This window comes from Stigmatopora nigra, chromosome 4 (assembly GCF_051989575.1).
Source record: "Stigmatopora nigra isolate UIUO_SnigA chromosome 4, RoL_Snig_1.1, whole genome shotgun sequence".
Classification (NCBI taxonomy): domain Eukaryota; kingdom Metazoa; phylum Chordata; class Actinopteri; order Syngnathiformes; family Syngnathidae; genus Stigmatopora; species Stigmatopora nigra.
The window spans coordinates 3797188-3817247 of record NC_135511.1 but is presented as its reverse complement, the minus strand read 5'-3'; the positions used below and the strand labels follow the sequence as shown (position 1 = coordinate 3817247).

At 38.6% G+C, this 20060-nt stretch overlaps 2 protein-coding genes across 2 annotated transcripts; one reads left to right on the top strand and one right to left on the bottom strand.

The window, feature by feature from the left end:
• The first annotated feature begins 1601 nt into the window (after positions 1 to 1601).
• ctsla (cathepsin La) lies at positions 1602 to 7872 on the top strand. The gene is made up of 8 exons (XM_077714517.1): positions 1602 to 1633; positions 3061 to 3194; positions 4623 to 4745; positions 4830 to 4988; positions 6048 to 6272; positions 7097 to 7265; positions 7344 to 7461; positions 7523 to 7872. Exons 2-8 carry the CDS (start codon positions 3072 to 3074, stop codon positions 7620 to 7622), a joined length of 1017 nt encoding a protein of 338 aa, XP_077570643.1. The 5' UTR covers positions 1602 to 1633; positions 3061 to 3071; the 3' UTR covers positions 7623 to 7872.
• Positions 7698 to 18711, bottom strand: fbp2 (fructose-1,6-bisphosphatase 2). Its single transcript, XM_077714516.1, has 7 exons — positions 18475 to 18711; positions 16974 to 17136; positions 15966 to 16058; positions 14032 to 14172; positions 13817 to 13954; positions 10646 to 10765; positions 7698 to 9044 (listed from the first exon to the last, which is right to left on the bottom strand). The coding sequence occupies exons 1-7, from the start codon at positions 18645 to 18647 to the stop codon at positions 8859 to 8861; spliced, it is 1014 nt and encodes a 337-aa protein (XP_077570642.1). The 5' UTR covers positions 18648 to 18711; the 3' UTR covers positions 7698 to 8858.
• Between the last annotated feature and the right edge of the window lie 1349 nt (positions 18712 to 20060).

Here is a 20060-nt window from a genome sequence, read left to right as displayed (position 1 = left end):
TCACAGGGGATGTTGGAGACTATCCCAGCTGACATCAGGACACCCTTAATTGGTGGCCAACCAATCACAAGGTACAAGATGAGACAAACAACCATTCTCGCTTATACTCATACTTAAGGGCAATTTAGAGTGTCCAATCAGCCTACCATGCATGTTTTTGGAATGTGGGAAGAAACTAGAGTACCAGTAGAAAACCCACGCCGGTCCGGGGAGGAGATAGAAACTCCACACAGGACCAACCTGGATTTGAACCCAGGACTCCCACTATGAGGCACGTCAACCACTCAGCCGCTGTGCCGCCTAGGTTTTAATATAACAATTACAAATAAATAAACATTATTCACTTGAATAAAAATGACCTTATTTGTGTAGTGTATATTTTGAAATGATTATTTCATTTGTAAATGCCCAGTATTCAGGTTTTTTTGTTTTGTTTACACAGTTTAAAATATCGAACAGTTTCATGGGTGGCCAGGCGCACGAGTGGTTAGTATGTCAGCCACCGATTTCTGGGTTCAAATCCGGGTCGATGCACCTGTGTGGTGTTTGCGTGGGTTTTCGGGCACATTCAAAAAACATGCATGGTAGGCTGATTGGACACTCTAAATTGCCCCTAGGCATGAGTGTGGGTGTAAACGGTTGTTTGTGCCCTTGTGCCCTGTGATTGGCTGGCCACCAATTCAAGGTGTCCTCCGTCTCTGGCCCGAAGTCAGATGGGATAGGCTCCAGCACCCCCCGTGACCATAGTGAGGATAAACGTTTCTGAAAATGAGACAAGAGATAATACTGAAACTTTTTTAATCTATCGTAAAGTTAAGGTAAACAACAAAAAAACGTTTCAAATCTAGTTTAAAAATGGCAGTTTTACACGTATTTAGTAATAAAACAGGTTCAACCAAGCATGTTAGTAATGAGTCATTATTTGTCGAATGACAATAACACCTTATCTGTTTTTGGAAAAACTTCAAATTAATATAAAAACACTGCTCTCAAATGTCTTTGCAAAAAAATAGTGAAGCTAATAAAACGAGTAAAAATGACCAGAACAAAAACAAGCCTGTGACATTTTTAAAACCAAAGAATTGGTAATGAAATCAAGAAAAATGCCAACTGTGTTGTTGTGACAGCCGCTCAAAGTCCAAACACTTAATCTTGTTTCTCATAGCCTACTTTATGATAACACTTTTTTTGTTGTTGTAATTTTGTATGATTTATCTCCACTGGTGTCATATGGGCGAATTCAGTATTGATAACAAGAGTTTACTCCCATGCACAATTGTCACGTTATATCGCCTCCACCGGTAATATTGCAAACGTTCAAAGAGCTGACACGAGCTTGTTAGTGTTTATTATTTTAGGTGTTATGATTACTTTAAATTGATTTAAAGTGTTAGACGTCGATAGACGATGTTTTCTTCAGTGTCATTCCAAAGGGGAATCACGTGCCTTCATGCCATGTCACGAAAAGGGCTGGCATTAAAATAGGAACAAACTCGAAAACGACCAATCAGAGAGCTTAGTGGGCGGGCACTTGGGGGTGCCACTCAAGCCTTTATAAAGTTTGTGTGGCTCCTCCGTTCCAGGATATTTTCCTTTTTCCCCTCTCTCTTCGTTTGGTCAAAAAGGGCTGCTAGTAAGTATGAATTTCAATATTTTGGGGGTTTTATAATTCAAATATTGATGGTGCTGTCAAAAAATAGCTCTGTTTAATACTAGATGTAAAATTATTCTATAATCTAGAATGCCAGTCGTGGGAATTTCCTTCATAAGTATAAAAGCGATGGGAACCGAGTTAGCTTGGTGAAAATTCGATTTTAAGGCTTCTCAGAGTTTGTATTTCCGAGGCAGATGTGTTAAAACATTTGATTTTAGCCGTCGTCTTATATTCATCTGTCCTTTTGTTGTTCTGTGCCAAAAACAACAACAAAAAAACACCGTGTACTATTCGTTTGTTTGTTTTGCCCGATGGGGGAAAGAGTCAACATGGCTAGTGAAATCAAGTTAATTGTTTAGGAAATCATATTCCTCATCAATTTATTCTCAATTTTATTTTTATTGTGTGCGAGAGCCTGCAGTTTTTTTTGGCTCGCCTTCGCGGATCCCGTGACTATGAAGAAAAAAAAGGAAGAAAAACTGCCAGTTTCCGGTTTCGAAATAATCAATTATTTTCCAATTTCTTGCAAATTTCCTCATCACAGAAATATATTATCTATGCTCGATTGTTTTTTTTAATTAAAAGATCGAAGTGAAATGTTAGTCTTGTGTGGAATTATGTTATTACAGTCATACCTTGAGATATGAATTTAATGAAATCTGGGACTGAGCTCGTATGTCCATTTATCTCAAATCAACGTTTCCCAGAGAGATGAACTAAATACAAATTAATTCCTCCCCACCCTCAGAAATAAACACCAAGAAACAGGATGTCACAATGGAAAAACATATTTTTATTGGTTGTAATTCACCATCTACTAACATACTAACAAATAACTAGTGGTTATGATGTTTCATAATAAAATGAGCCATTATTCAATACAATGGGGAGTTCGCGGATGGGAGAGAGAGACTTAACGGATGCACTTGTAACGTAACATTAACTTTAAATTTAACTTAAATGAACTTAGATTCCAATACACGCACTTAAAAAACAGTTTGAATCTTACGTTACACTAAATTTAAACCTTGTGCAATAACCAAGCCAAAAAGGTTCATGTATTCCACCGTGGCTTTCGAGATCAACCATCTGCTTCTCCCTACATATTGGCGAGCCAGCTCAGTCGTGCGTACACTACGCATGGTTTTTGATGATTTTGTTGAAAATTGAGCATATCAATTACCAAAATACAACATACAAGAATTATTAATAGAATTGTCCTATACAAGGCTACAGACGTTTAATCCATTTGGACGTCTGGCGCCGACAATGGGACTAAAAGATGAGCATTCACAGCCACCCCCCACAGTTGAACTTAGTCGGGTGGCAATGAATTTTAATTATAAATATTGTCTTATCTTTCTGAAAATTTGAAGCAAATGTAATAACGCTCTAACCACCCACAGGAAGCCATAAAATGTTACCTCTCATCACATTGGCTTTGTGCCTGAGCGCTGCTGCATCAGCCCCCAACTTGGACCCCCAACTGGACGACCACTGGGACCTGTGGAAGAGCTGGCATTCTAAGCAGTATCACCAGGTACCGTTTGGACAGTAGGCCATATCGTAATGTAAATACAATTGCAGGAGTGATGGGAAGAAAAAAAATCTACTTTTGGCTAATTGTATTTTCTCGCATATAAACCGTTTTTGTAAATAAAAAAATAATGACTGAATCAAGGGTACAGCTTATGTGCACAAGACTCACAGCGTTGCTATAATCTTTTCCACCAGTAGATATGGGCAAATTAACATTCACTTTGTTGGTTATTTTCTGTTATACAGTAAGAAAATAACCATTACTGGATGAATTACTAACTTCCTTATGATATTGACCCTAATAATGTGCTTTTGATTCATACAGCATCCCAGAAATACCACGATGCGATGATTTGTACTCCCTATTAAAACCATGAATGTGGAGGTGAATCAGAGGGCATCTTATACGTGAGAAATTGTAAAATTCAACAATTTTAAGGCATTTTTAAAGGTGCGGATTATACGCAGGGGCGGCTTTTATATGAGAACATACAGTAATCTTGATTAATTTTGGTCACCAATTCTGCCTATTCCTGCTGACTCGTGCCCAAAGTCAGCTGGGATAGACTCCACCACCCCCTGTAACCCTTGAGGATAAAGAGGTTCAGAAACTGAATGAATAAAGGAGACTAGGATCCGATGGTGTACTAATATATTAATATATATATAATATATTAATTCTATACAACGCAAGACAAATTTAACTTGTAAAACACAATTCAACCCAAGGTAAATTGGTATGCTTGATACATGTTGGATTTACTCCGATTATTCGTGTTGTCATTCAGATAACCCGCTAATGAATTAAAACATACTTGCCACCCTTTTATTATTAAAACTAAGAGTTAGTTGTGCCTTTAGAAAATTGCAAGAAGTCGTACAATGTAATATTCAGAGAGAAAAATTAATATGAATACGTATAACGAGATTAAGTGAACTATTACAAGGTTAAAATCCAAATATGATGAATGTTAAATTATTGATGGATTGTGAAACAATCATTTCGTTGCATCTTTTTCAGCATTATTTTTACTGTATGTTTAAAGATGAATGTACATAAAGTCATTGAAATGCAGATGTCTGGAGTTACTCTCACATATTCCAGATTCCACACTATGATAGCTGTCAAGTGACAAATCTGATTGGCAAAACAAATAGTTTGGCTTGAAAATTGGCAACGTGCACACTTTGCAGGAGATGATGTGTCATAATGGATATATTCAATGCATTTGATGAGCTCTAGTTCATATTTAACACTACTAACCTCTCTTTCAAATAACATTTTATGAGTTGATTAAAAATATATTTATTAATACAGTAATCCCTTGAATATCGCTGTTGATGTAGATCAGAGATGGCCGGAATAATCGAAAAATCGCCAACTAGGTTCAAAGGATCTGTTAAAAAATTGTCAATTCTTGGTTTGTAGAAGGAAGAAGGCTGGAGGCGAATGGTGTGGGAGAAGAACCTGAAGAAGATTGAGCTCCACAACCTTGAACACTCAATGGGCAAACACTCTTACAGCCTGAGCATGAACCACTTCGGTGACATGGTATGTCATGCCGGTCTCCCCATGTCCAAGCCTGGCTCTGAACCTGTGATATATATTTTTTTTTTTTTGTTTGTTTGCGCCCAGACGCACGAGGAGTTCCGTCAAGTTATGAACGGCTACAAGCACGGTATCAAGACGCAAAAGAAGACGAAAGGAGCTCTCTTCTTAGAGCCTAACTTCCTGGAGGCACCGCGCTCGGTGGATTGGAGAGACCATGGCTACGTCACACCTGTCAAGGACCAGGTATGGTTCGATAATGTGGGGAAAAACAAGTATGCGTGTCAATATGTAGTTCAGTTAGTGGAAAAGATAAGCAGTTGCCACAGAGGTGGACTTGTTTATCTACTTTGCGCACTCTCTCAACCGCCATCTCCTCGCCTCAGATCAGCCTTTTTTAAGTGTGCGTTGTACACTTGTTTAGAAACCTGTCACACGGGACCACAGGAATATTTGAGAGACTTGACAAAGCCATGACATTTATTGAAACAAACTTCAAAGTACAGTGATACATCGAGACTGGGACTTGGCTCGTATGTCGATTTATTCGTAACTCAAATTAACGTTTTCCATAGAAATCAACTAAAACTATTTAAATTGTTCCAACCCTCTGGGAAAAAACACTAAAAAACAGGATATTGGATTGGTAAAAACATTTTTATTGTTTTCTAATTCGCCATTTATCAACAAAGTAACAAATGACTAAAGGTTTAATAGAACTAAAATGTGTTTAATTGTAATACAATTAGACAGATTTGGGGGGGGCTTTTTGCACGGCAACATGCTCGTAACAACATACACAAATATAAATGAACTTGGATTACGATGCAGATACGATCAAACTAATTTAATCTAACCTTACACTAAACATAATTCTAATTTTGTTTTAAATTTTGATACCTTTCTTCTCTCGGGTTCTCTCTATTTGCCCACAATAGTTACTATTCAATCATTGGCTACCAAATCTATGAACTGAACTGGGGAACCTCTCGTTGAACGATCACAATTCAGATAGAATGATGGTTGTCAAGCACTTGCAAATGGATAGGATGTCTATTGCTGTCAATGGCAGCCAGTGTTAATTCAATTCACGAATACGCAAAACTGCTTTAAACAGTATCAAAGTTGTTGATGTACCTCATATAAGTTTTAGTGTTGTAACACTAGATATGCCTAACTTACTGCCTGGACTTCAACCTAACCAAACCATCAGTAGTATCAGAAATGTGCTGGCTTTAAGCGAAACAGTGGAATTGAGCATTAATCTTCCTGACTTGACACGTGTCTGTGTTTGTGTGTGCGCAGGGTCAGTGCGGGTCCTGCTGGGCCTTCAGCACCACGGGCGCCCTGGAAGGCCAGCACTTCCGCAAATCGGGAAAACTGGTGTCCCTGAGCGAGCAGAACCTGGTGGACTGCTCGCGACCCGAAGGCAACGAGGGCTGCAACGGAGGTTTGATGGACCAAGCCTTCCAGTATATCAAGGACAACAACGGCCTGGACTCGGAGAGCTCTTATCCCTACCTGGGAACCGTACGTTTTCGTCAAACCGGAGCCCATGATGTCCCGTTCTGATCCACTGTTCTCCTGTGCTTTGAGTAATATATTAATCCCTCGATTATCACATCTACACTTATTGCAAATTCACTACTTCAGCGGTCCCCATTCTTTTCCTCACTGCGGACCAGTAAAGCTCTTTCTATTTTATCGTGGAAGGCGACAACTTAAGACAAAATTGTATGGGAGTGGGGTCGGTGCACGAGTGACAACCACGACAGGAATCATTTGTTATTATTGTAACAACTTCACTCATTTTAAGTATGAGGGGTTGAAAACATTAATATTTTTTACTCTGACGGACCGGCACTAGGTAGCTTGTGGACCGGAGACTGCGATTTTTTTTTTTTAGATTTTTTTTTCCACGCTACATATATTCATTTATTAATTTTTAATTTTCGATAAAAATGTGAAAATGCATGCTGGATCATAAGCGGAAGCGACTTTTGCTTCTAGGACACAGCACTGGAAAAAAGTGATAATAGTGGTGACCTTACTTTGCGATTTATCGCGGCCATGTCTGGCGATATTCGAGTGATTATCGTATCTTATTTTTAGGCGGCCTCAAATCCAACTACTAGGCAAACATGTCTGCCGAGTGAGATGCCATGTAGAATAGAAACGGAAAGTGATTTATCATTTACTGGTTACATAATTTGCACTCTTTTTACTGTTCTAAAAATATAGGCATCGGTATTGGTAAAAGATTTCTTGGGAGAATTGGATTGGATTGGGACATTTGGGACAACCCTCCCGAGACCATAGCCTTCCAACTTAAATCATGCAAAATCCCTCTGCAGGACGACCAGAAATGCCATTACGACCCGTCATTCAACTCCGCTAATGACACAGGCTTCGTGGACGTTCCCAGCGGGAAGGAGCACGCCCTCATGAAGGCCGTGGCTTCCGTCGGGCCCGTCTCCGTCGCTATCGACGCCGGGCACGAGTCCTTCCAGTTCTACCAGTCGGGTCCGTTTCCATTGGGATTTTACACAATTTCCACACATTTAGCGAAATCTCATTAGTTTTTACCGACATTTTGCTTAGGCATCTACTTTGAGAAGGAGTGCAGCAGCGATGAGCTAGACCATGGCGTGCTTGTGGTGGGCTACGGCTTCGAGGGCGAAGATGCCGACGGCAGGAAGTACTGGATTGTCAAGAACAGGTGAGTGCCCATCGTCTGATGGCGTGGGCATTATGCCCCTGACACCTTTGCTCTTATGTAGCTGGAGTGAGAAATGGGGAGACAAAGGTTACATCTACATGGCCAAGGACCGCAAGAACCACTGTGGGATCGCCACCGCCGCCAGCTACCCACTGGTCTGATGAGCGTCAACGCCATCTAACATGGGCTTTCTAAAAAAATTTATGCATGGAAGCAGGTTAGATTTTTTTTAATCACAAAAAAATGAGCGTTCTTGGGAAAACCACGCCATTTTCTTTGCCAATTTTTAATGAATACATTTTAGTTGTCTTTTATTCTTTGTACATATGCTGCTCAGTGAGTGGCAAACTCATTTGTTCTTGTAAATGTGTCATTTTATGTTGTGTTGTCCATTAAAGGTGTGAGACACTACTTTGTTACCTAAAGTGTTTTGTTGTTTTTCCAATCCATTTTTCCATCCCATTTATTTTCAGCACCATACAATTTCAACATTCGGGGTGCCTTAGCTGTAGTCTACGTAAACTAAAGGAACATTCACAGTCAGAATGAGGTCTGAACCAGTAAAAGGGGTGAAAACATGTCAAATTCAGAAAGAAAACAAAAAAAGGGACAATAGATTCAAAAATTGCATAATTTTGTCAATAGAAATATGAACAAATTCAGGATTTTTACCGTAACATTGTGTAGCACAATGGTGGGCCGTCAGGGCCTACAAGGCCTTTTCTGCTGGCCTAAGAAATATCGGAATCATATATTATATTTTGTCCATCAATACTTAAGTAATTCCAAAATGTTTGTTGGCTTCCTTTCATTGTTTTTCCCCCTGGTTGCACTGTTTCCAGCTGTGTTTTCATATTGAAGCATTTAACCAATCACATTTCAGCAATTATTTGTTGCCAGGGTCAGAAATCTTCCTCAAGGCCTTCACGATCAGTTCTGCGGGCTCTTCTGCATTAAACAAGCGTCAATAAGACTTGCTTTAACCAATCAGAATTCGATTTGGCAATGGCACAATACCTCCTCGCAGGCATAGGGATACGTCATCGCTTTCACCAACTATGATTGGCTAGTCATCGAGTAGGCTGGCCAAAGTGAACCAGCCATAGATCGCAAACTCCACCCACAATATATTGTGTTGATTTAAAGCCATTTTCAAAACGGACTTGATTATTTTTAATGTGTTGCAGCTGTGGTTGCAGTAGAGTTTTTATAGCCATAAAATAGTTTGAGGGTTGAAGGCATTGCCAGAAAATGCACGGACAGCCACTGGTGTAGTATGTCCCTCATTGTGAAAAAAGCAAAATCAATGCATTATTAAATAACTTAAAGTATAACTTTGTATTCAAAAGAAACCTACCAGAGAGCCATTTTATTTGTCCAAGTTCAAACCACACATTCTACTGGTACTTGCTCACAAAGCCCAAATACTCGTTGACGTCATCAGGAGAGCCCACTACAAAAGGTACCCGCTGATGGAGGGCCCGGGGCCGCACGTCAAGGACCCTCTGGGTGCCGGTGGTGGCCACGCCCCCCGCTTGCTCCACCAGGAAAGCGATGGGGTTGCACTCGTACAGCAAACGCAACTATGCCGACACATGAAAAAGAATAATAATTCAGTACACTGCTAGTTGATGGTTTCCTTTTAGTAACATTTCTGATAAATGTGCTCAAGATTGTGTTAGGTGTGCTGCTTTTATTGTGATAGAACACCTTTAAAATGTGTTGTGGTGCTGATATTCTGAATTATAAAAAGCAAAGTTTTAGTTCAAGGTGACTTTCACTTCTTCTTACTCTCCATATTAGCTTTCCTGTTTTTGAAGAAATTAAAGCTACGGTTTTCTAGATGCACCTGCAGGGGATGTTTTTTTTAGTGTTTCAACAGGAACAGTGATCTACTAAACGGAAAGTGGTTAAAATAGATCCAGTGTATTGTTATGTTCTCACATTTGAACTTTCACTCGCATATATAACCCTATGTTTGCCTTCACTCACATTAATAATTGATGCTAATTGTATTATCATTCAAAATACGATGTATTCACACTTATATTTTACAAATAAGTTAGATACAAAGATGTCAAATTTTAAACAGAGTCAAAAAGCTAACACCACACCAGCTGCCAAAACGGATACACAAACACCAAAAATTCAATTAAAACCATATTATTCACCATCACACTCTCTTCCCCTTACGAAATGTGTCCATCCTCAACACAAATATACAACTGGGCCAGAGTTAGCACATCAACTACCCTGGTGGTTGCCATGGCAAAGAGCCGCATTCATTTTGGCTGGGAGTCGGATGCGGCTCGAGAGCCAGGTGTTCACCTTTTGTCTAAATCCTTGTAGTAACAATCTTTACTCACAAAAAGCCACACCATTAAAATTGCCTTAAAATCGTTGAATTTTACAATTTCTCGCGTATAAGCCACCTCTTAATTTCAAATTTTGACCTCGATTCATGGTGTTAATGGGGAGTACAAATGTGTTATTTTAAATTGAAAATCTTGAGAAAAATCCTCACACGTGGTATTTCTGAGATACTGTTTGAATCAAAAGCACAATATTGAAGTTAGGTTATTAGTAGTACATCCAGTAATGGTTGTTTTTGTACTGCAAAACATAAAATAACCACCAAGTAGTAAATGTTACTTTGCCAAAATCTACTGGTAAAAAGAGTATAGCAAGTCTTGTATGCATATAAGTTATACCCTTGATTCAGTCATCATTTTTGTAGCTACAAATATGGCGTATTTGTGAGAAAATATGGTACTTTTAGTTAGTGCTCAACACATTGCTCCATTGTTCTGCAATTCAACCTTGCCTGAGGCTTGAGATAGGGAGTCTTTGAACCTTCCAGCTCTGACCTTTTTACCTGAACCCAATAAGGAAGACGCCCCCCCCCCCCCTACTCTCAAGGCTCTGAGTGATGAAACAGTTAAATTTAAAGAGTCTCCTCGTAGTGGAAAACCACTTTCCTTGAACACTTAAAACAAGCCCTTAATATTCATACTAACGCCTACTTTTGAGATAAATCTTGGAATCCGATGTAAAATTATGTGTTTTTGAAGGCACCCTGAGACTCAGATTCTTTGTTGCTTCCATTTATCCTCAAATCCTCCAGAAAAGAAAATGAATGTGTGGCGTTTTTGGGTACGAGGTTAGAACTCAATGCTAACAGTACCTTTCCTTCTGGACTCTTTTGATTGGCTGGGTACATAAAGATGCCACCGTACGTGATGGTGCGGTGGACGTCAGACACCATGGAGCCCACGTAGCGTGCGCCGTATGGGGCGCCCCCGTCCTGTCATACAGACCATGCAAAACATCATGAGCCCTTTTGAAAATAATCTGCATATAGAGTACTACCAGAAAATTTTGAATGTCAAGTTGATTTATTCTGGCAATTTTACATAAAAGATTGAACATTACATAGCATTACAGTAATACCTTGACATACGTGTGCCCCCACATATAAGACATTTGAAATACAAGTAAAATTCTGAGAAAATATTTGCCTTGCGATACGAGACAAATTTTTAGATAAGAGGCACGTGGCCGAGAGGCTGCTCATGATAATAACGCACTTTCTTACCACATCTCCCTCGTGCAAAGATCTCTACGAGCACTGGGCGAAGCTTTACATTTTTTACGTGTTTTTTTGCGTTAGTTAGTGCAGAATTAAGGGAAAAGGAATGGGTTTAAAGTGAGCAGGTGCAATGAAGGATAGTGCGAAGAACAGACGTATGATAATGTTAGGTTCATTAATAATTACCCTCGTTTGTAATTATCAATAACTGCAGGCAGACATCTTATTCAATTATTGACATTTAATTAAATAGAATGGATCACGGATAAAAACCTCAGAGGGGAGATTCAACAAGCCAGGGTTTCCCCTACAACTTTGGAGCATCTCCTCGAATAGACATTTTCGTACGACTTATACTTACTTATTGCCATGAATCAAAACAATTTACAGAGTTGTTGATCATTTCATCACGTATGAGTAAAAACAACATCTGGAACTACAATAACAATCAAAGTATTTTACCAATAACAAGGCAGGGGACTACACCTAACAACATTTGGATTAGAACAATTATGCCTTCCCTTGACCTAAGAATCATATAACAATTACATAATCGGTGTTTGCATGACGGAGCTGGCTCACCAATATGAGAGGAGCACCCAGACAAGTTGTCAAGTGGTCATGTGTTATCGTATTTTGAGGGCATTTATGTGCGTCATTTTCGTAATATTTTAAAAAGGTTGAAAAAAGCAAACAACCCATTTTCCGAACCGCTTTATAATCATTGGGGTTGGCCAGCTGGTTTCTTTTAAAAACTCTGGCTAAAAGTGAAAGCGGAAGTGAGGCAAACAGAGACAAACCAGAAGAAGAAAAGAAAAAAAATCCAAAATTAGAATTAAGTAAAGTAAGATTATTGTAATCTAAGTTCATTTAGGTACAATTCATGTCATGTTGCGAGCGCGTAGTCATCCAAAAAGTCTCCCCTCAGCAAAATTTGACTAATTTTAGTACTGTTAAACATCATAACCACTAATTATTTGTCACTCTACTAATAGATGGCGAATTAGAACAAATAAAAATGTTTTCCCGTACCATTATCCTGTTTTTTTTAATGTTTTTTTCCAGAGTATTTTGACAAATTAATTTGTTTTCAGTTAATCTCTATGAGAAACGTTGATTTGAGATACGTACACGTAAATCGACATATGAGCTTGGCCCGGTAACGCATTGAGCTCATATCTCAAGGTATTACCGTACAGTGATACCTTGACATACGAGTGGCCCGACATATGAGCATTTTGAGATACGAGTAAAATTTTGGGCAAATATTTATCTTGAGATACGAGACAAATTTGACATACGAGCAGACAGAGGATTTTGACAAATTAATTTGTTTTCAGTTAATCTCTATGGGAACGTTGATTTGAGATACGTACACGTAAATCGACATATGAGCTTGGCCCGGTAACGCATTGAGCTCATATCTCAAGGTATTACCGTACAGTGATACCTCGACATACGAGTGGCCCGACATATGAGCATTTCGAGATACGAGTAAAATTTTGGGCAAATATTTATCTTGAGATACGAGACAAATTTGACATACGAGCAGACAGCGGCCACGAGATGCTGCTCAATCAACCAAAGTCAATTAATTAGGAGTATAGAAATGACCTTTAGTTGCACAAGAAATGCAGATAAAATCATAACAAAAATTTAGATTATCCTTTTTATACAGCACTCATTTAAATCATTGGCTGCTACTTAAGTCAAAAAGTTGTTGTTTTTTTAACTGCTGGTATTCATATTTCAAGCTTAAAGTAATCGGAAAAAGAGGTAGTTGAATGACATTCCATCGAGTTTAAACTAAATCCAACAACTCAAAGTCCACCAAGTAGGCCTGATAAACAACTTTTAAGCCACCCACGTATAGCTGCCAACATTCCACACCAATCATTGAATATTTTTGTAAATCTGGTGTGTATTTTCAAAAGAAAAGTCATTAATGAAAAACTGTTTTTTTCCCACTGCTAAAACGAAACGGTCTGCGTGTGGACACATGCAGGCAACGCATGACGTGGTGTAATCATGTGCGCGTTGACTCACTTCCCAGAGATCACACACCATATTTACTGAACACGCATACATTGCTCCGGGCAGGTTTGTGACAAGAAAAGGCAAAAGTGATGTGGTTTCATTGGAAAGCAAAACTATTTTTAAATAGAAAGGATCGTTTGTAATTGTTCTTATCCATAGACTTTTTGCTGTGTTTTGTTGTAGCATTTTACAAAATCAAGTCAAGATTTTAGCTGGTGGAGCAAAATAACGACTCAGGAAAATAGGTCCAACTTTTACTGAATATAATTGATTTTGTTTTTCCTTTTTTGAACCACTGATCAACACTAAAAACAATTGAAACAATTCATAAGCAAGCTTTGAAAGTATTTGACAGAAAGCCAAAAATGCACCAATACTGTCAGATATTAAAAAAAAAAAACACACAAACACCTGAATTGGAAAAATTGTACTATTAAATACTATGCAGATGTCACCTTAGTTTACAAAATCTTCCAACACAGATTTTTTACATTTGCTGATTGTATTTGCAAAAAGATAAGTAAAAACGCTCAACTAAGCATGTCTACCAAACATATTCCACAACACCACTGTACGCGCACATGACCGACTGGCCTGAATCATATGTGGCGTGATGGCCAAAAAGTGCTGAGCGGGCACATCTCAAAGGATGTTTGTTAGTTTGAGGAAGAACTACTGACCTCGAACAGACGCAAATGTTGCCATGACAACAGACATACATTCACTCACCTCAGGGTTCTTCTTGTGCTCAATGTAGTGGTTAACCGAGGGGTGGAAGTATTTGGCATAACCCTCGTTTAAGCTGTAGATCTTCCCCCTGGGCTTGATCTTCACGTTCCTCTCCGTCAGGATGAACTCTCCGATGGCCTGACCGTTAAAGTCACATGTTTATTTCAGCCTTCCTAGTCACTTGTCAGCAAAACGCCTATCTTTTGTCTGCTCACCGGGTCTAGCATGAAAAAGTTGAGGCCGGCGCCAGTGCTCAGGGCCACCAGCGTGGCGCTGCCATACAGGGCGTAACCCGCGCAGACTATTTTGCTTCCCGGCTGGAGAGCGTCCTCTTCGCTGGGCTCACCTTCTGTCACCTGGGTAGACGATAGTCTGCCTGTCGTTATCAAGGCCATTTGTTTTGTTTTTTTAACTACAAAAGGTAGGGTTTATGTACAGTGTTCCCTCGCTTATCGCGGTTAATGGGGACCGGGACCCATTTCCGCAAAGTAGGGGTTCCCCTTCAAAAATGCTTAATTTGAATTGAATTCCAAAAAAATAAATGTTATTTTATTTTTTTTATTTTTATTTTATTATTATTTTTTACCCCCTGTATTCAGTACACCATATAGAATACGGGTCGAGAGAGTGAAATTCATGTTATAATAAAAAAAACTGTAAAATGTGTTGTTTCAATGTAATATTTGTATTTTTTTTTTCAAAAAAAAATCTGCGAAGCTCTGAGTCCGCGATAGCTGAACTGCGAAGTAGCGGGGGAACACTGTATTTGGTTCGGTATGTCTTTTTGTGGGCGGCCCGTTGGATTAATTGGTTAGCACATCGTCCTCATCTCTCTGGGGTCCTGGGTTCAAATCCAGGTTGGTCAACCTGTTTGGTGTATGCATGTCCACCCCTGGGTCTGTGTGGTTTTTCTCCGGGTACTGCGGTTTCCTCCCACATTCCAAATACTACATGCATGGTAGGCTGATTGGACACTCTAAATTGCCTAAGGGGGTATGAGTGTGAGTGTGAATGGTTGTTTGTCTCCTTGTGCCTTGTGATTGGCTGGCCACTGATTCAGGGTGTGCCCCGCCTCTGGCACGGAGACAGCTGGGATTGGCTCCAGCACCCCCCACAGCCCTCATGAGGAGGAAGCAGGTCAGAGATTGAGATGAGAAGTTTGGTGTAAGGGCAAAGGTCACAGGGGTCATAAATGGAAATTTGCCATTATTTAATAAAGGGTTAGCCTCACTAACTAAAACTCTCAGGTTAGGGTTGAAAACACAAAGGGTCATATATCACACAAGTCAGAAATGTGCTCAAGATAACGCAAGAAGGAATAAATAATAGTTTTTAAATTTGCAGGTTATTTTTGCAACACGAAACATGTTATCCACAGAGGTCAGAAAAGGAAATTAGTCAATAAATGACAGTATCTAATGGATTAGCCATTATAATTCAAATTTGGCTGTATGGTTAAAAGAGAAAGGGTCAAATTGTTAAACCAGTTTCTTTCCACTGAGATCCACATATTAAAGGTTTATTTTTTGCTCTAGGATTTTAAAGACTAACTCAAGATGAAAAATGTCTCATCACTCAGCCACCAGTCCGCCCCAACATTTATTTCATGAATATATTATAGCTAAAAGGGTATACGTTTTTGCATTTTTAACATTAAAATGACTGGTAATTTTTTGCAAAATGGCGCTCTCTGTATGGCGACAATATGATACTGCAACTTTACTTTTTTATGACATATACTTACTATTCATTCATTCATTTTCTGAACCGCTTTATCCTCACTTGGGTTACGAGGGGACTGGAGCCTATCCCATCTGACTTTGGGCCGGAGGCAGGGAACACCCTGAATCGGTGGCCAGCCAATCACAGGGCACGAGGAGACGAGACAACCATGCGCATACACACCCATACCTAGGGGCAATTTAGAGTATCAAATCAGCCTACCATGCATGCTTTTGGAATATGGCAGGAAACCAGAATACCCGGAGAAACCCCACGCAGGCCCGGTGAGAACATGCAAACTCCACACTGGTCGACCAAACTGGATTTGAACCTAGGACCTCAGAGCTGTGAGGCTGACGTCCAAACCACTCAAACTGCCAGGTCATATTAATAATACATTTTATTAAATTGAAAGCTAAAGACTAACTCTTTTGTAGATGGCAAAGATGGTTCCAATGGAAGCCAGACAGTCGATGTTACTGGAGCCGTCAAGAGGGTCAAAACACACCACGTACTTGCCCTGAAACATACCAGTGCAAATCATTCAGGTGCCATTCCTTGAATAAAACGTCAATTTTAAAATAGATACACACTTTGTCAAAAACAGAAATTGTAAATATTTTCTTAGTTTCATGTTCCACAGGTTTTCTTGTATTTTTTTTTATTTTTGTCTTTGGTTTACCACACCAAACTTTTCAAAAAATGCTTTTGTTTTTCAACATATATTGAAATTTGAATTTTCCGAATCCAGGCTCAGAGCTTAATGCCTTTTTTTGCGTGCTTATGTATACGCGTAATGGCGTGCATGTATGTGCACGTGGGGTGCCACAAATACTTTTTTTGATCGCCAAATTATAAGCAATTGTTTTTTAGTTCTGTAAACTAATCAGCTCATACAGTGGGGCCGATGAATATTTCGGTAAATCTATACACTCGTTGCAGTGTAAAAAAAAAAACTAAGATTCTGGATTTGTCAAATTCTATAAATCTTCCATATTTTACAACACCTTTTTTTTTTTACCAAACTACTAAATACGCATTTGGATCAAAAAAAAAAATATCATCAAGCACTGTTTTTTTCCCCAAAAAGTTACAATTAGAATGTTCAAACTTTATGTTTTTGGCTAACCAATTTAACAAACACAATGTGAGTAATAGTTGAATATCTGTTTGTGTTTTTTTTATTTTCTTGCCAGAATGAACTATTGAAAAAAGGAAAATATTTTAAAAAGTTAGATAGTGTGGAGCTTTTTATGTGTTGGAAGCCCTAGTGTTCATATCAGTATCATCGGATAAACGTCTGTCTTTGCGCATATGTTCCTGTGAAAGATTGTATTCCCATGTAATACACACAGTCTAGTGCATACTAGGTGTATGCTGCATATGTATTTTTATCCAAGCATTGCTACATAATAGTGGAAAGTAAAAGTGCTACCCTCTTGTCTTTAGGTGTGAGGATGAGCTCCTTGTCCTCCTCGGAGACCATGCAGCAGGTGCTGTAAGAAGCCTTCAACATGTTGACCACCAGGTCATTGGAGAGCACGTCCAGCTTCTTCACGTCATCGCCAGTCTCATTGACACAGCCCGCCAACCCCTGTCTAAGGACGCACCTGTACTCACCAACTGCCTTTGACGACTAGAGGCCAGTATTTCCCAACCATTTTTGACCTGCGGAACACTTTTTGCATTGAAAAAATCTCAAGGCACAGCACCCAGATGTTTCGTCGACGGACGTTTGATCAACGGACACTTGGTCCCCGGACGTTTTGTCGATGAACAGTTCTCTCTCTCTCATGATCAAAATTTTGAGAGCAAGAGATTACCTGGTTGATCACTTTCAACTGTAAACTCTCTGTCTCTCTCTCTCCCATGATTATAATTTTGAGAGCGAGCAAATCCGGCGATCAGACGTCCGTTCGACCAAACGTCCGTCGACGAAACGTCCATTCGACGAAACGTCCGACGACCAAACGTCTGTCGACCAAATGTCTGTCGACCAAATGTCTGTCGACCAAATGTCTGTCGACCAAATGTCTGTCGACCAAATGTCTGTTGACCAAATGTCTGTCGACCAAACGTCCGTCGACCAAACGTCCGTCGACCAAATGTGAAACTGAAAGGGTTCTGCCTGCACGTGGCCGAATTTAAAAACGTAGTCATGTGAGCAGTACAACCAGGAAGTGTGTCCGTAGCATCTTATTAGTTATTTAATTGTAAAAACGTTGCGGTAGCATTGTGGCCTGCTTGACAAACTCCCTACACTCCGCTGGCTGCTCATTGAGTGTCCCCCAATGAAAACCATGTTTCTTTTTTTTTTCTTTTTTTTCGAGCATGGTCAAAGCAACTTTATTTAAAATTATTGGTGTGAATAAAATAAAAAAGCAGGCCCTGTCATCCATTCAATACTGATCTTGCAAGTTCTATTTATTGCCAAATTGTTTTGAATAAATAATTTGAAGTTGTTTGTATATGTGATGTGCATGTGTTTGTGTGCTTTGTCCGTTGCCTAACCTGAGCTGCATCCTTACGCACCTTCACAAATAGAAAATGTTTTTGCATGATTGTTATTCATGTGTATATGTCAATAAATAATTCCTCATGACTTTCTCTCATTTTGGTCTTTCTCACATCTTTTATAATTTTTTTAAATTTTTTTTAAATTAATTGGTAGCTTTTTGAGGACCATGGAGGAATTGGAGAATTTACATATAAAATACTCCTATTTACAAAAATATTCTGGAACCAATTTGTTCCGTAAGTATAGGTACCACTGTATGTTAGGTTAGAACTTTATTTCCTCCCACATTCGGGTAATTTCTTGTTTGCAATAGCAAGACAGACACACATCACATTGTAGACCTAGGTAAAAAAAAACACCCTCTAAACTGCCCTTGACGTATAGCACCGTCAATGAGTGAATTCCTACCAGTACTCACAAGTGTGACAGGCCTGCCTTTCGCACGGCCGAGGAGATGGCCTTGATGGCGGTCATGATGGCGTTGAGCAGCTGGGTCAGCTCGCCCGTGGCCCCCTTGGCCTGCCGGCCCGTCTCCGTGACAAAACGAGTCAGCGTCCACACGTCCGTGTCAAAGGTCGACTGGTCCGACATGGCGCTTCTCTGTAAGACTTAGAGTACTGACTCGGGTGAAGCAAAGAAGCAAAGTGTAGGGAGATCCAGAAGGATCTATTTGTGTGCCTGGTGTCAGGTGGCAACTGTACACATTCCGTGCTGGATGTGTTGTCAAAACGTTTGTTTAGGAAAAACTGGTGTCCACTACTATTTGTATGATAAAACACAAGGAAGAAGGTGCAAGTCACCTTTAGCCTGCTTAAAAAAAGGAACTCTGTGTAGCCTAATGCTTGCATTAATGTAGTGTTTGGAGTCAGGATACTTCATATATGCGAATTGTATTTCAGTTTAATTCCAGGTTCTCAATAAAACTAATTCAGTACAAATTTTATAACTGAATATTTAGAATAAAACAAAAAATAGTTAACTCAGATTGTTAACAAAACAAAATAACTAGAATTGAATAACATTATTGACACAAATGTATGCACTGCAATGTTCACTGTATATATATATATATATATATATATAAATATATATATATATATATATATATATATATATATATATATATATATATATGTATATATATATATATATATATATATATATATATATATATATATATATATATATATATATATATATATATATATATATATATATATATATATATATATATATTTATATATATATATTTATATATATATATTTATATATAAATATATATACACATAACTAAAATTTGTGTGTCTGTGTTCTCACCCTCTTGCTATCTAATCTCATCTACAAGATAATAATAAATATAAGTATTATCATTATAATCATTATATTATAGTATTATCATTATAATCATTATATTATAGTATTATCATGATAATGAAACTATATTATCTAATTATAATATATTACAAAAGTAAACCAAGTAAAACATTGTAATTAATGCAGCACCTTTCTTAGTTTTTTTTTTGTATTTCAGCCATGTAAGCAATTATTAGGAGAGAAAATTCAAAATTACAGAACACATTTCCGAAATATTTTGTCTTTTGAAAACCTTGTTAAAATTTAAAAAGTTCTTTATTGCTCAAAATAAGATCCATTTTATTCATTATTGCTCATGGAACCTATTCAGGCACCACAAGGGTAACATTGGCCTATAAATGTTGTCTGAACTTTTGCTGACATTTAAACTTAAATGTCAATGTAACTAGAGTGGAGTGGATCCTTGAAGATCCATCATGTGTGCCAGAAGACGTTGAAAAGTGAGGTGAGTGCTTTGAAATGTTTTAAACTGGTTCATTTTGTAAGTCATTCGCATTTTTAAAGAATCACAAAAATCTTTGATCCTTTCCACCTTTGTTGTATTTTGACATGGTAGAGGTACACAAATTCTTCATTTTTCAAGTGGCCGCGGGACTACATAATACGTAATGATGATTCTTTATTCATGAC

What these genes read in the sequence shown, in the direction of transcription:
- ctsla (XM_077714517.1), top strand. Translation starts at nt 3,072, where the DNA reads ATGTTACCTCTCATCACATTGGCTTTGTGCCTGAGCGCTGCTGCATCA. An exon ending in TGAACCACTTCGGTGACATG is followed by an intron (nt 4,746 to 4,829) that starts GTATGTCATGCC and finishes GTTTGCGCCCAG; the next exon opens with ACGCACGAGGAGTTCCGTCA. An exon ending in CTTATCCCTACCTGGGAACC is followed by an intron (nt 6,273 to 7,096) that starts GTACGTTTTCGT and finishes ATCCCTCTGCAG; the next exon opens with GACGACCAGAAATGCCATTA.
- fbp2 (XM_077714516.1), bottom strand. Translation starts at nt 18,647, where the DNA reads ATGTCGGACCAGTCGACCTTTGACACGGACGTGTGGACGCTGACTCGT. An exon ending in AAGGCAGGCCTGTCACACTT is followed by an intron (nt 17,137 to 18,474) that starts GTGAGTACTGGT and finishes GTGCGTCCTTAG; the next exon opens with ACAGGGGTTGGCGGGCTGTG. An exon ending in ACTTTTTCATGCTAGACCCG is followed by an intron (nt 13,955 to 14,031) that starts GTGAGCAGACAA and finishes TTTAACGGTCAG; the next exon opens with GCCATCGGAGAGTTCATCCT.